General features: G+C 41.3%; 1 protein-coding gene across 1 annotated transcript; it reads left to right on the top strand.

Moving 5' to 3' along the window:
* The first annotated feature begins 1,164 nt into the window (after positions 1-1,164).
* On the top strand, positions 1,165-8,400 carry LOC125517249 (protein STRUBBELIG-RECEPTOR FAMILY 3). The gene is made up of 17 exons (XM_048682430.2): positions 1,165-1,682; positions 2,612-2,741; positions 2,819-2,887; positions 3,107-3,172; positions 3,290-3,361; positions 3,455-3,526; positions 3,621-3,692; positions 3,779-3,844; positions 4,535-4,600; positions 4,706-5,106; positions 5,191-5,247; positions 5,344-5,732; positions 5,816-6,084; positions 6,182-6,320; positions 7,187-7,326; positions 7,453-7,609; positions 7,892-8,400. The coding sequence occupies exons 1-17, from the start codon at positions 1,562-1,564 to the stop codon at positions 7,976-7,978; spliced, it is 2,373 nt and encodes a 790-aa protein (XP_048538387.2). The 5' UTR covers positions 1,165-1,561; the 3' UTR covers positions 7,979-8,400.
* The last annotated feature ends 6,081 nt before the right edge of the window (positions 8,401-14,481 follow it).

The following is a 14,481-nucleotide window of genomic DNA, read 5'->3' on the forward strand; positions in this document are numbered from 1 at the left end:
TATCGTTCATGTATTACACATGAAATAATTCTTCATATATAACTCGATGAAAACATTAGCCTGTTGGAACGATCAGTATTATAAAAATTTCAACAAATAACTTGATCTTGATGTCCTCCATCCAATTTTGAATAACCTCACACGTATACGCCACAACCAGGGCTTTGTTGTGCCTATATTAGCACACATTCAGGGCCAGTTCTTTTGGACGATTCTCCCAGAATCGCCCCCTTCTCAGCTTCTCCCAGAATCGTCACTCCATATTTTTTTTTACAATCCTATCTAATTAGACCTTAACTAGATAGGATTGTAAAAAAAATGGAGTGGCGATTCTAGAAGAAGCTAGAGAGAGGGGCGGTTATGGGAGAATCACCCAAAAGAACTGGCCCTGAGCGTTCTACAAAGGTAGGTTGAAACACCTCCATAATTTACCGTATCACAATGTAGACTGAAGCCATTTCTTTCTTATTGCTTGGGTCATATCCTATATGCAATCACATATCTTTTGTTGTGATTATTTACGGTCACAAATAATTAGGGTGTTTTGCCTCACAGTAGATAGTCGGAAAAAAAAGCTAGGGCTATTTATTTTTTCAAACTTCAAAGGTTTTATAAGAAATTAGGAGGGTTCAAATTTGTAGACAATTTCCAAAGGGTTTTTTTATTTGCACTATATTTTATAGGATTTTCCCTCCCACTTAATTTTGTGATTTTTTTTCTTTTTTTAGAGGAAAAATATCTTTCTTTTTAATGTTCAACCTGCCATTGAATGAACTTTGGTGCACACAAAATCCTGTAGCATTGAAAGTGCGACATTGTAATTCTGTGTTTTGAGTTTTTTTTTACCTTTGCGGGAAAATGACCGAAGAATTATATCCTGATTTCGAGCCAACAATAGTAAACAAGGAAGCGTAGACAAACGGGACAATCTACTCCACCAAGTAGCACGTGCGAGCGAAATATGACGATGGCATCCATCCAAGGTTCCGCCCCCAATCCTCCAACGGATCTCCGTGTCAGCAGGGCCCCATCCCCTTTCCCCTGCACGGGGCCGGTGGCATCAGCCTCGCGAGAATAAAAATCCCATCAACGCCATGCCCAGATGCAAATCCCCTCTCTTTTTTCCCCATTCGCCTTTCCCCCTCAAAATCCTCCTAAACCCTTTTCTTTCCCTCTCCTCGCCTTTCCCCATCACCACTCACCCACTCCCCCCTCTCTATCTACCTCCTTCCGCTTTTTTCACGCCCCGCACGCTACTCGTCTCACACTCCATTTCTCTCACTTCGCCGCCACTCCCAGAGGCCAGAGACCTCTCTCTCTCTCTCTCTCTCTCGGGACTCCTCCCCTTACAGCTACTAGATTCTAGAAGCCAACAAAAACAGACGGGGGCGAACCGGAAAAGCAAAACCCAAGTCTACCACTGTCAGTTCTCCCTCTCTCTCTAGATCTGCGCGAGCCTCGGTTTCCGCGATCGCTGGCCGCGGCGGTTGCTCCTGCTGCGCGGTGCTGCTCCCGCGCGCGCGTGTGCCGATGGTCTGCTAATCCGTGGCCGGAGGGAGCGATGCGGACGGGAGGCGGGTGCCTCGGGCGGGCGGGGGGTCGGGCGCTCCTCCCGCTGCTGTTGATCGCCACGACGGTGGCATTGCTGCCGCGGGCGCTCGCCCTCACCGACGCCGCCGACGGTGAGCGCCCCCCTGGTTGCTGCCTTTGCTCTGCTTGCTGGCTCTGGCTCGGTGGCTCTGGCTGACGGATTGGTTTCCGAGCCGGTTTGAACGGGATGTGCTTGCTTTGCTTCGTTTGGCTCTACTGATTGTGCAGCTGTTCGGGGGAAATGGACGATTTGTCGGCGGAGGGGAGGGGAGGGGAGGGGAGGGGAGGTGGCGTTAATTTCCATGCAGCACTCTGGCACCAGTGGGTGGTGAGAAATGTGCTGGGTTTTGGTTTCGCCGATTAATTCAGCTTGGTGCAACAGACAGGTGAGGGGTGGGGGTGTGGGCTTGTGCCGTATTTCTGGAGGTCATGTCGTCACTGAATTTGTGTGTGCCTGTCCGTGGAAGCGACGATGTGATGATATCAGACAATTCGGATGCTCTTTTCGATGTGGAGAGTGGAGGCTGAGAGCGATGTTTTTGGTTCTGAAGCAATGTGGTGACATGTTCTGCAGACTACCATCATTGTCGATGGCAATTGGGAAGATACGTGTCTGCTTTCAGTTAGGATTTGGTTGCAGTGGGAAAAATGCAGGAGAAAGGCGTGCAAGATTGGTTAGGTTGCTTACCGTGGATGCGAGCTTTGATCTAAGTTAAGCTTGCAGTCCCTCGTCGCCGATAGTTAATGCCAACATGGGTCTCAGTGGTAGAAAGCCGTGATGTAAAATGTGGCTAACTGCGTGAGTATTTTCTAGAGAAATGGTCTTAATAGCTGTTTATAGTACAATGCTGGATTGTGTCTCCAAGTACTTGATTTGGCTGTTCCTTTTACACAAGTGGTGTACTTGCAAATGCAGTTGCAATTTGTTTAGTATGTGAAGTATATTTTATGCCTACCGATGTTACAAAGCATTTTGTTTCTTGCTAATGGCTTGTTTGTCCTTCCATTTTTTTGAATGCAGTTTCTGCTATAAATGGATTGTATGTTGCACTTGGGTCACCAGCTCTTCCTGGATGGACTGCAAATGGTGGAGACCCCTGCGGTGAGAAGTGGCAGGGTGTTGTATGTATTGGCTCAAATATAGACGCAATGTACGTCAATTATTCTTTAAATTCCTTTCCCGCGTAGAACTTTATATTTTGGGCTTTTATCAACTCATTGTCTGTAGAAATTTTATTGCTGCAACGATGGGAGGACAGCTGGGAAGCCTAGGGAACTTCACAGCTATAACCACAATGTAAGGGCCTTCATCGTCAATTTTATTCCCTCACTCATGTTTGATAGTTGTATCATCTAATTATTCTGTCATATATTCCATGGGTGTTTGAGAAAAAAAAAACTATGTTTCATGGGTGAATTAATAACTTCTAGGGGTACATGTAATTATAGGCAGAAGTTACGTTGTCCTCTTATCCTGATTGAGTTTTCTGAGTATTTACTCTCCTTTTTTTTGTAGAAATCTTAGCAACAACAAGATCACCGGAACTATACCAGATGATCTACCTGTTACACTGCGGAATCTGTAAGTTCTGTTCTTACTTTGTGCACTCCTTGTTCAAAAAATAAATAAATTGTGCAGTTCCTTTAAGTGTTTCTGATTACATAACGAGATGATCTTTTTTCGTTTCTTGCTGCGCAGTTTTCTCTCGGACAACCAACTCACCGGAAGCATCCCGATGTCGCTATCAAAACTTAACAGTTTAACAGCCATGTAATTTATTATTTCCCTGTAATTAAAAGAGCCACATATTACTTTCCTCTGCAAGCTGTCTCACTCAAGATCTGCCATTCCGTCTTTTCTCAGGTCACTCAATGATAACCATCTCGATGGACAGCTACCAGATGCTTTTGGCTCCCTTGTTGGACTTATAAACCTGTAGGACTAACATATTTCTCTCTCTTTTTTGGTACTCGCCCTTAATCTTCATCCAGCTTGCTGATTACATTTGAGCTTTTATCGCAATTCATAGGGATATTTCTTCCAACAACTTCAGTGGTCCATTACCAACTTCGTTGGGAAACCTGTCATCACTAGTTACGCTGTATGTCTAGCCTACAACTTCTTTCTTGCATTTTTCCTTGTTGGCTACTTTCTTTTTACATTTTCTAATAACATGCTATTTCACAGGCGAATGCAAGATAATCAACTATCTGGGACCCTTGATGTGTTGCAGGGTCTTCCCCTCGGTGATTTGTATATCCACATTCTCTTTGCTGATTTACTTCTATTAGCACATCAAAATATATAAACAGAACATTGTCAATTATTTGATCAGTTAATTGTTGATTTTATAAGAACTTGATTGCTAAACAGAAACTTTCTTTCGGACATTGTATAGACATCCAATTTGACTGCAATTTGATATAATTCTGGACTTGCGTGCAAGTATGGCACACAGTTTCTGCTTATTTAGCATAATCAACCTCGAATTTCCTCAGTCAAGGCTGTACAATTCCACATACTTTAACAATGTATATGTCAGTTACACACTTGGCTCTGTAAGTACATTGTATAATCAGTTACAAAAAATGTAGCAATATTTTTACTGGTTATAAGGAACAGCTCACTAGATGAGTAATTTTGCATCTCTTATTTGAGCCCTTTATATATTGTACCTCCAGTTCTCCTCTGTGCTCCAGTTGTTTGTCAGGACAATGGTATATCAGTATTTTGTTTCTTTCCTACAAACAGTTCTACAAAACAATAACCAGCCAGCACCATCTTTCATGCAATGCAGTTGATTTTTGTGATTAATAAAGAATATTGATGTCAGTCAAACTCACTGTCGATCCAGTTTGCAATGCAGATCATTGATAGCTTTGATTTTTGTAATGCATACAAATATATGCGCTTTGTTCTGATAATTTATTTCTCTTTTAACAGAAATATAGAGAACAATTTATTTTCTGGACCGATTCCTCCAAAGTTGCTCAACATACCAAATTTGAAGTAAGAAACATTTTCCCCATTTCAGGTCTATTGATGTCTTCTACAATTTCCTGCACTCGATACTTACACAGCTTATCAAGCAACTAATTATTATTTTTCCTGCAGAAAGGATGGGAACCCATTTAATACCAGCATTGCTCCTTCCACGTCACCCTCTTTAACACCGACAGGCCCTACACCGACACAAACACCATCATCTCCTTCATCCCCTTCAGGAACTCCTTCATCGTCTAATACACCCTCGAGCTCTTCTGGTGGATCCACAGCTCGAGACAGCAGATCATCCTCCGGGAAACACAAGTCTTCAACCCTAAGGACCGTTGGATACGTTTTTCTTGGCATTGTGCTGTTCATAATTGTTGTGCTACTGGTAATCTTTTGCCTGTCCAAGTACCAAGAGAGACAGTCAAGACATTCAACAAGTCAGGTGGGAAGGGTGCACCAAAGAGTTGAAGAGCCTAAAGTCAAGCAAGCTTCAGCGCAGCCAAGGAACGACGTTAAAAAAGGTATAATTTACTTACCTTTCTATTGTATAATACATCTGTTCTACTCTGTTATTTATATTGTGGTACATGATGTTTCATTAACAGGCTCAGCTGGGGTTCCTGACAGGAAGAATGTTCGTGAAATAAATTTGGCCATACCAGGTACAGATACTTGTAAATCTGACCACTAGTTCATACTGTAATATTGTTGACCTGTTTAAGTCCAAATGTATAATGTAATTTATCAACTGCTGGCAGCTGCTCTTGAGAAGCCTCCTGAAAAGAGAGAAGAGCGTGTAATTAACTTGGAGCGAACAGAGTCGGATATTTTTGCTGTGGAACCTCCGCCACCTCCACCACCGCCGCCGCCACCACCACCAGTGTCCCCACCACCACCTCCACCGCCGCCGCCGCCGCCGCCGCCAGTGTCCCCACCACCACCTCCGCTTGTTGAAAAAGTGATTGTTAATCCTATTGTTAAGCCAGAAAAAAGAGCTAGCACCCCACCAAGGGCAGGTCCCTCGACATCTGCAACATCCTTTTCTGTTGCAACACTTCAGCAATATACAAATAGTTTTGGAGAGGAAAATTTAATAAGAGAGAGTAGGTTGGGAAAAGTATATCTGGCAGAACTTCCTGAAGGCAAAGTATGTACAATGTATTCTTCATTTACTCAAGAGGATTTTAGGCTTATTGAAATGGTGTCCTCATCTTCTTTTATCCTATGCAGTTACTGGAAGTTATGAAGATAGACAATGCCAATGGAAGAATACCAGTAGATGACTTTCTAGAGCTGGTTGCGTGTATATCAGATATTAGACACCCTAGCATCCTTGAGCTTGTTGGATACTGTGCAGAATATGGACAGCGGTTACTTGTTTATAACCACTTCAGTAGAAAAACACTACATGATGTGTTACATGAAAGAGAGGATCTAGATAGTGCACTGTCTTGGGGCGCCCGTCTCCAGGTTGCTCTTGGTTCAGCAAAAGCCTTAGAGTAAGCTGCATTCTACTTCAAAATATTTTTTCATGAATGATTAGTTTAGCTTGTTCAGGGGCTGCCTTCATATTTAAAATCGATGCTCTTCTTGCAGGTATCTCCATGACACCTGCGAGCCTCCAGTAGTGCATCAGAATTTTGAGCCAGCCAATGTGCTTCTTGATAATAGATTCTCAGTACGTGTTGCTGAATGTGGACTGTCTGTATTGACGTTGTCAAGTTCTGTTACACAGGTAACCTCAAGTGTTAGTTGTAAATCTTGTGCTTAGGGTGTTTTAGCCTTTTTTGTAACCAAAAGATCTACAACATTGATTAAAAAAAAAGAAAATTTACCATGTTTACTTACAACTTGGAACTGTATGTTTTGTCAAGCTCTTAATCCTTTAGTCCTGGTCTATCTGACAATGAGTTCATGGAGGATACCAACTTCTCTTATGTAGAAAAACATGGCATCCCCAGTTCTATTACCACAAAGAAACTTGTAAACAAGATCTGTTTCAACAGTACGGTACAAATTCTGAGTCTCGAAACACCCAGTCGTTAACTGGTTGAAATCCTAACAAATTATCCCAAGTACTGACCAAAATAATTAGACTTAAATGCAGAAAACATGATTTGCTGAAGCATCACTAGTCTTCATGAAGTATCATTTTGTTTTCCAGTGACCTTCAGAAACGAGCCATTGCCCCACAGTTGTTCAGTTGATTTCCAGCTTCATCGTGCATGAACATACTCGCATATAATTAAGTTGATTTCCAGCTTCATCGTGCATGAACATACTCGCATATAATTATGGAGATAATATAGAGCTAGCAAAACTGTGAGCCCCTGACATTGACAGCTATTAGGTCTAGTCTAACAATTTCCTTACAACTAGCTAGTTCTCTCTACATCTTTAGCTATTTTATGCCATGAAAGTCAATTGGAAAAGAAAAAGAAATTTGACTTGATCTATATTTATGGATTAATTATCTGGCAGTTGTTCTTGCTTCTGCACTTGTTTTAGGGAATTCTTGCTTCTGTACTTCGGTGACATGTGCGAATGCATCTGAAACCTATAATATATGGGTACTCACAGTTGTGTTCCTTTTGATTTCAGTTGTCTGGTCGCATGCGAGCACTACTAAATTACGAGGCACCTGAAATCCAGGAATCTGGAACTTTTACTGATCGAAGTGATGTTTACAGTTTCGGTGTGGTGATGCTAGAACTTCTTACTGGTCGTAAACCATATGACAGGTCAGTGATGCAATGTAATTTGCACTGCTTAATCAGGATCCTTTTTAAAATGTTTTTACATCATGCACCTCCACAAAAAATGCGGCGTTCTCATGCACCTATTTGTTATTTTCTTAAAATATGCAGTTCTCGTCCGCGACATGAACAACATCTTGTTAGGTGGGCCCAGTCTCAGTTTCATGACATTGAATCACTAATAAAGATCGTTGACCCTTCTATTCGTGGAGAGTGTTCTGAGAAAGTGTTGTCTCGTTTTGTTGACATCATCAGTCGCTGTATTCCGGTAATTCAATGCTTCCGTTCCTTCTTAGCTAAGCTGTACTTTTGAAGCACAAGACATGATACAATATGTGCTGCTTTGTTATAACTAGCACATCCTTCAGGTTTTTGTTGCTCAGATTTTTCTTTCCAATATGAATACGTGGGGTAAAAGCCATTATTTTCTTGGTGTCCTATAAGCTTGTTCACTATGATATTCCGGTTTTATTTAGCTCGTTTCAGGATGACAGCAATATAATGAGATGAATTTATTGAGCATGTGGCTGACCCGAAATTTCTTATGCAGCCGGAACCAGAATACAGGCCGCCAATGTCTGAGATTGTCCAAGATCTAGCGAGTATCTTAAACGCTGCTGGTGAGGAATCAGAGTGATAAGCAAAATCAAGGATGGGCCATATATATCGAACGTTGGCGGCGTAGCCAATGAAGTATATTCAGATGAAACATCTAGCACATTCCGGGGAAACCCTGTCAATATTTTTATTGGACAACACCGTCAACCAGTGTACATGCTGATTTGGAGCCAGAAAGAAAGGAGGTAGTGGTACAGCCCCCATTTTGGGAGGAGGGAGGAGGGCAGGGGGATTCTCGTTGCTCCCGGGCAGAAGATCCTTGTATTCTAGGCTTCTAGCCATGATTGTATGAGGTGTATCTCTAGTAACCACCTAGAGTATAACTTTGGATAGTTTTTTTTTTGTTTTTAACCTATTACCTTGAAGTTAGTGATGTTCGTACGTTTCTCTGCATGCCCGGGTCTCGTCTATCTATGAAGACAAAAGAAATGTTTTTTCTTACTCTATGTACTTTTAGAACTGTTACTGCTGTTGTAGTCTGGTAGATATGCTGTGCAGGGGCGAATGAAGTCCCTCACTTGACATGCAGGCGTTCTCTTCTACATATTGACACAGATTCTACTCTGGAGGCAAAAGTACCCAGTCCGCGGACAATTAGTAAGAGTTCATGCGAAAGTGCTACTGTGAGCATTATGCGAAAGTGCTATTGTGAGCATTAAGCTCACATGCACCCTTTGCTACAGTAAAATTCATTTTTTTTGAAGAATGTTCAAAACAATCTGAATTTTTTGTCAACAAACATTGACGGTCACGGCAAAAAAAACAAAATCGATGCTCCAAAATACTTTCAAAAACATTTTTTTTAACATGATTTTGTTTTTTTTCTCTCCAAAAATTGTCATTTCATCACAATTTTTTTTTTGCAAACTCAAAAACTTGTATTACTCAATCCCAGTATCAACACAATCCTCAGCAACTACCTCCAAAACTTCAGGAGGACCTGACTCTAACCAAGTCATAGTACGATTATTAGAATGACCAAAATACCCTAGCTTATCACTCGCCTTATTCTGTGAACGAGCGATACGAGTAATACAAGCTTGATGATGGTTTAGTAAAACCCTAATCTCATTAACCAACGACGAATAAAGTGAACGATCCGCATCACCACTAGTGATCATAGCAACGGCAACAGACGAGTCCATCTCAACTTGAATTGGAAGAGAAGTACGCTGGACCGCCGAAGATAACCCCTCCAAGCACGCATGAAGTTCCGCCTCCAAAGCGTCTCGGCAATACTGTAATGCCCTGCAAGCAGAGAAAATTATTTTGCCAACATCATTCCGCAAGATCATGCCCGCACCCGCATTATCACATGCCACAAAGGCTCCATCTGTGTTTAGCTTAGTCCACCCTTGCTTAGGCTTCTCCCATCCAGGCATCTTTGAACTATGCATATCCCTTTGTCCTTTCTTCTCCACTGTGATGTATGACTTCCTTTTAACTGGGTCGGCACCACTGTCAATCGTGATGGTCCTAAGAGAGGCAAAGTAACTCTGTAGATATCTTACGGATTGACATGCATGTGAAACACAAATCAATGTTTGTTGCAAAAAAATATTCAGATTTTTTTTAAACTTGTTAGATATTTTTTTTTCGATTTACTGTAGCAAAGGGGTGCATGTGAGTTTGAGCTCACATACTCCATGTCCTAATGCAGAGACTGGTAATGGGTCAAAAACCACATATACACGTCTTCTGCTATGGATGATGAATAGTGGTTGATGTGATATTTTGTTTGCAGTTTTTGATGGCAATGTGGCCCCTCGTATGTGTGTGTGGTGTAAACCAACTTTATCAAAAGGAATGACTTTATTAAGAGTGAAAAAACCTGTCAATTTCAAAACAAAAAAATTAAAAAAAGTTTGTCAAAAGGAATGACTCTGTAGATATCTTACGGATTGACATGCATGTGAAACACAAATCAATGTTTGTTGCAAAAAAATATTCAGATTTTTTTTAAACTTGTTAGATATTTTTTTTTCGATTTACTGTAGCAAAGGGGTGCATGTGAGTTTGAGCTCACATACTCCATGTCCTAATGCAGAGACTGGTAATGGGTCAAAAACCACATATACACGTCTTCTGCTATGGATGATGAATAGTGGTTGATGTGATATTTTGTTTGCAGTTTTTGATGGCAATGTGGCCCCTCGTATGTGTGTGTGGTGTAAACCAACTTTATCAAAAGGAATGACTTTATTAAGAGTGAAAAAACCTGTCAATTTCAAAACAAAAAAATTCAAAAAAGTTTGTCAAAAGGAATGACTCTGTAGATATCTTACGGATTGACATGCATGTGAAACACAAATCAATGTTTGTTGCAAAAAAATATTCAGATTTTTTTTAAACTTGTTAGATATTTTTTTTTCGATTTACTGTAGCAAAGGGGTGCATGTGAGTTTGAGCTCACATACTCCATGTCCTAATGCAGAGACTGGTAATGGGTCAAAAACCACATATACACGTCTTCTGCTATGGATGATGAATAGTGGTTGATGTGATATTTTGTTTGCAGTTTTTGATGGCAATGTGGCCCCTCGTATGTGTGTGTGGTGTAAACCAACTTTATCAAAAGGAATGACTTTATTAAGAGTGAAAAAACCTGTCAATTTCAAAACAAAAAAATTAAAAAAAGTTTGTCAAAAGGAATGACTCTGTAGATATCTTACGGATTGACATGCATGTGAAACACAAATCAATGTTTGTTGCAAAAAAATATTCAGATTTTTTTTTAAACTTGTTAGATATTTTTTTTTCGATTTACTGTAGCAAAGGGGTGCATGTGAGTTTGAGCTCACATACTCCATGTCCTAATGCAGAGACTGGTAATGGGTCAAAAACCACATATACACGTCTTCTGCTATGGATGATGAATAGTGGTTGATGTGATATTTTGTTTGCAGTTTTTGATGGCAATGTGGCCCCTCGTATGTGTGTGTGGTGTAAACCAACTTTATCAAAAGGAATGACTTTATTAAGAGTGAAAAAACCTGTCAATTTCAAAACAAAAAAATTAAAAAAAGTTTGTCAAAAGGAATGACTCTGTAGATATCTTACGGATTGACATGCATGTGAAACACAAATCAATGTTTGTTGCAAAAAAATATTCAGATTTTTTTTAAACTTGTTAGATATTTTTTTTTCGATTTACTGTAGCAAAGGGGTGCATGTGAGTTTGAGCTCACATACTCCATGTCCTAATGCAGAGACTGGTAATGGGTCAAAAACCACATATACACGTCTTCTGCTATGGATGATGAATAGTGGTTGATGTGATATTTTGTTTGCAGTTTTTGATGGCAATGTGGCCCCTCGTATGTGTGTGTGGTGTAAACCAACTTTATCAAAAGGAATGACTTTATTAAGAGTGAAAAAACCTGTCAATTTCAAAACAAAAAAATTAAAAAAAGTTTGTCAAAAGGAATGACTCTGTAGATATCTTACGGATTGACATGCATGTGAAACACAAATCAATGTTTGTTGCAAAAAAATATTCAGATTTTTTTTAAACTTGTTAGATATTTTTTTTTCGATTTACTGTAGCAAAGGGGTGCATGTGAGTTTGAGCTCACATACTCCATGTCCTAATGCAGAGACTGGTAATGGGTCAAAAACCACATATACACGTCTTCTGCTATGGATGATGAATAGTGGTTGATGTGATATTTTGTTTGCAGTTTTTGATGGCAATGTGGCCCCTCGTATGTGTGTGTGGTGTAAACCAACTTTATCAAAAGGAATGACTTTATTAAGAGTGAAAAAACCTGTCAATTTCAAAACAAAAAAATTAAAAAAAGTTTGTCAAAAGGAATGACTATGTTAATAAAAGTTAAAAAAATGTGTTACGCCCAAAATTAAAAAAGCAACGTGGTAGCACAGCACGAGTTATTATTTTTTTCTTTTTTTCTGGGCTATGTGCCTCTTTTTCTTTTTTCTTTTTGGGGCTATGAGAGCCTCTTTTCTCTTTTTTTTGTTGCCTTAGGCCTTTTATTTTTAACGGCATGTGCCTATTTTCCTCACTTTTACTTCTCTTTTTTCCTCTCAGATTGGCAGCCGATTGCACCCGTGGAGGCGAACCAAATACAGGCAGCCCGGTAGATAAGCAGGGTGCATCATCCCACCGCGGGCAATGTGGGACAAAATTTATTCGAAACTGTAACCTGCGCCCTCGGCACATGGCGGCCAACTCGGTACGCAGGAGACGCGACACACAATCCGGCCCACGTGAAGTCTCAGTAAAGAAAAGAAAAGACGTTATTTACGTGAGAGCTAAAAATAACCGGGCACTTCGGCCTTGTGCGCGGAATGGAACACACCAGCAGACTAACTAATTGCTACGTTCGTCTAAAAAAAACTAATTGCTACGTGATTAAAAAAACTAATTGCTACGTGATCCTCAAATTTTTTTTGCTACGTTTGCTAAAAAAATAACTAATTGCTACATTTGCTAAATAAAAAAATTCCTACATGCCCTAAAAAATAATAATTGCTATGTTATTTTATTCTGAACTGCGGCACACCTGATTGTGTGTGTCGTAGATGCCGGAAACTGATATAGGAGCCGGCCATAAAATCATGCCCACATACATTTTAAATAACATTTGAACAAATCATACAAATTTCATGCAAACATGTCCAAATTCACTAAAGTTCGGACATAATTTACATAAAACGGATGGTATTTCGTACCTTCAAGTAAAATCTAAAGAACCGAAAATATCCAATTCATCTCTCGAGCTCATCTACACCATGTGAACAGTCGATTTAAAAAAATACTAGAAAATTTTAAAAAACTCCAAAAAAATTCGTCTCTTGAGTGCATGATGTCCATGCCAAGTTTCAGCTCATCGGACATCCGAGTAGCTCCCAGCAAAAAAAAAAATCAGGTCCGAACAATGCAAAACAGTAAACTTTTTCACATACCTCAAAATTTTCTTTTTGAGATAAATGCACTATTGGTCACACAACTCTCTCGAGATGTGCAGTTTGGTCACTCATCTAACGCAGTGTGAATAACTGGTCACTCCACTCCATTTTATGAGCAAAGTGGGCACTTTGTCGTTTTCTGCCGTAACAGATGCACACGTGGCATGCTGACTAGGATCCAGGCCCACAGGAGACCAGTTTCGGCACGAAAACAAAGTCACGTGAGTGAGGTGTGAGGGCGATCTTTATACAATGTGGCCCCTATAATATTTTTAGGTGTATTATGCAAAACTTCCGGTGGGGTCAAAAGACCCGATCGACTAACCCTAAATCCCAAATCGATCGATCCCCCACCCCTCAAATCCCTAGCTCTCTCCTGTCTCCTTCGTCTCCCCCACCCCTCAAATCACAAGCTCAATCCGGCGCGGAAGGGATGGATAGGCTGAAGGAAGGGCAAGTTTTTTTTTCCCGGAAGAGATGTGGAGGCGCGGCGACCCGGAGCTCCGGCCAGAGCATGGGCGGTGCTTGCTGACGCGCACGCGCGACATGTACACTCTGGAGGGGAAGCTGCGAGGCCATGCCCTCTCCGCGACGGTGCCAGGTGGTCGGCCGCCGGTGTCTCCGGCAATGATGTTGGCGGCGCTGGAATCGCAGTGCAGTGTCCGTTCTGGTGATGTCAAGGTTGAGGTAACCTCGCCGCCGGCTGATTTCTTTGTCCGATTCCGCCGCAACGAAGACTGCACTCGCGTGGTTGTCAATTACTCCCATGTGCTTGAAGTTGGTGGCGAGACGATCCAGTTTAGGCGTTGGCATCGCGGCTCGTTTTGCGAGCAGTCCTCGCTGCCATTTTTTACGAAGCTGAGCTTCGATGGCCTCCCCCAAGAGGCATGGGACAGAGCATTTTTGGGGATGCTTGTGAACCAGCTAGGCGGCGAGCTCATAAAGTGTTTGAAGCCTGATGATCGCTGGTGCATTAGTGTGGAAGCATGGATGAAGGATCCTAACAAAGTGCCTAAGCGCTACGACGTCGAGCTGTCGGAGCCGGATGAGCCAATGTTCTGTTTCTGTCCGGAATCCGACGATGAAATATCGCCACCCACACCAAGAGAGCGTACTGAGAAGCGGACTGTAGTCCATTCAATTATCATCCATGTTGATTGGGTTGTTGATGACAGTCCAATCATACCAGAGTTTCCGGCATTGCGCGACTACCACGACGAGGACACTACTCGGCTTCACACATATGCCACCTGTAATGGTACAGTTGATGGCACTACTCCGCCAGTTGATCAAGATGGTGGCCGTGGGTTCGCTGGGCCAAGCTCCCAGGCGCGTGCAGGAGCATTGTTCTACTAGTTTCATGTGTTGTGTTGATCAATGATGTACTCGTCACTTGTGTACCAGTATGAACTGTTTGTTGTGCTAAATTATGATGTACTAGATATGTTTGTATTGAATTGAAATGCAATCTGCATATGAGATATTATGTGATTTTAACCACTTTCATCTGTTGTACTAATCTGAATATGAGACTTCCAACACTAGCACTACCATTCAGGTTGTGCATCATGTTCTACAAAGAGATCTCAACTC

Source organism: Triticum urartu, chromosome 6A (assembly GCF_056163025.1).
Source record: "Triticum urartu cultivar PI428250 chromosome 6A, HENAU_Tu73, whole genome shotgun sequence".
NCBI classification, from domain to species: domain Eukaryota; kingdom Viridiplantae; phylum Streptophyta; class Magnoliopsida; order Poales; family Poaceae; genus Triticum; species Triticum urartu.

Excerpts from the sequence above, each read along its gene's own strand:
- LOC125517249 (XM_048682430.2), top strand. The coding sequence starts at position 1,562 with ATGCGGACGGGAGGCGGGTGCCTCGGGCGGGCGGGGGGTCGGGCGCTC. Across the intron at positions 5,248-5,343 it reads AATAAATTTGGCCATACCAG|CTGCTCTTGAGAAGCCTCCT; the intron begins GTACAGATACTT and ends AACTGCTGGCAG. Across the intron at positions 6,085-6,181 it reads GGTTCAGCAAAAGCCTTAGA|GTATCTCCATGACACCTGCG; the intron begins GTAAGCTGCATT and ends CTCTTCTTGCAG.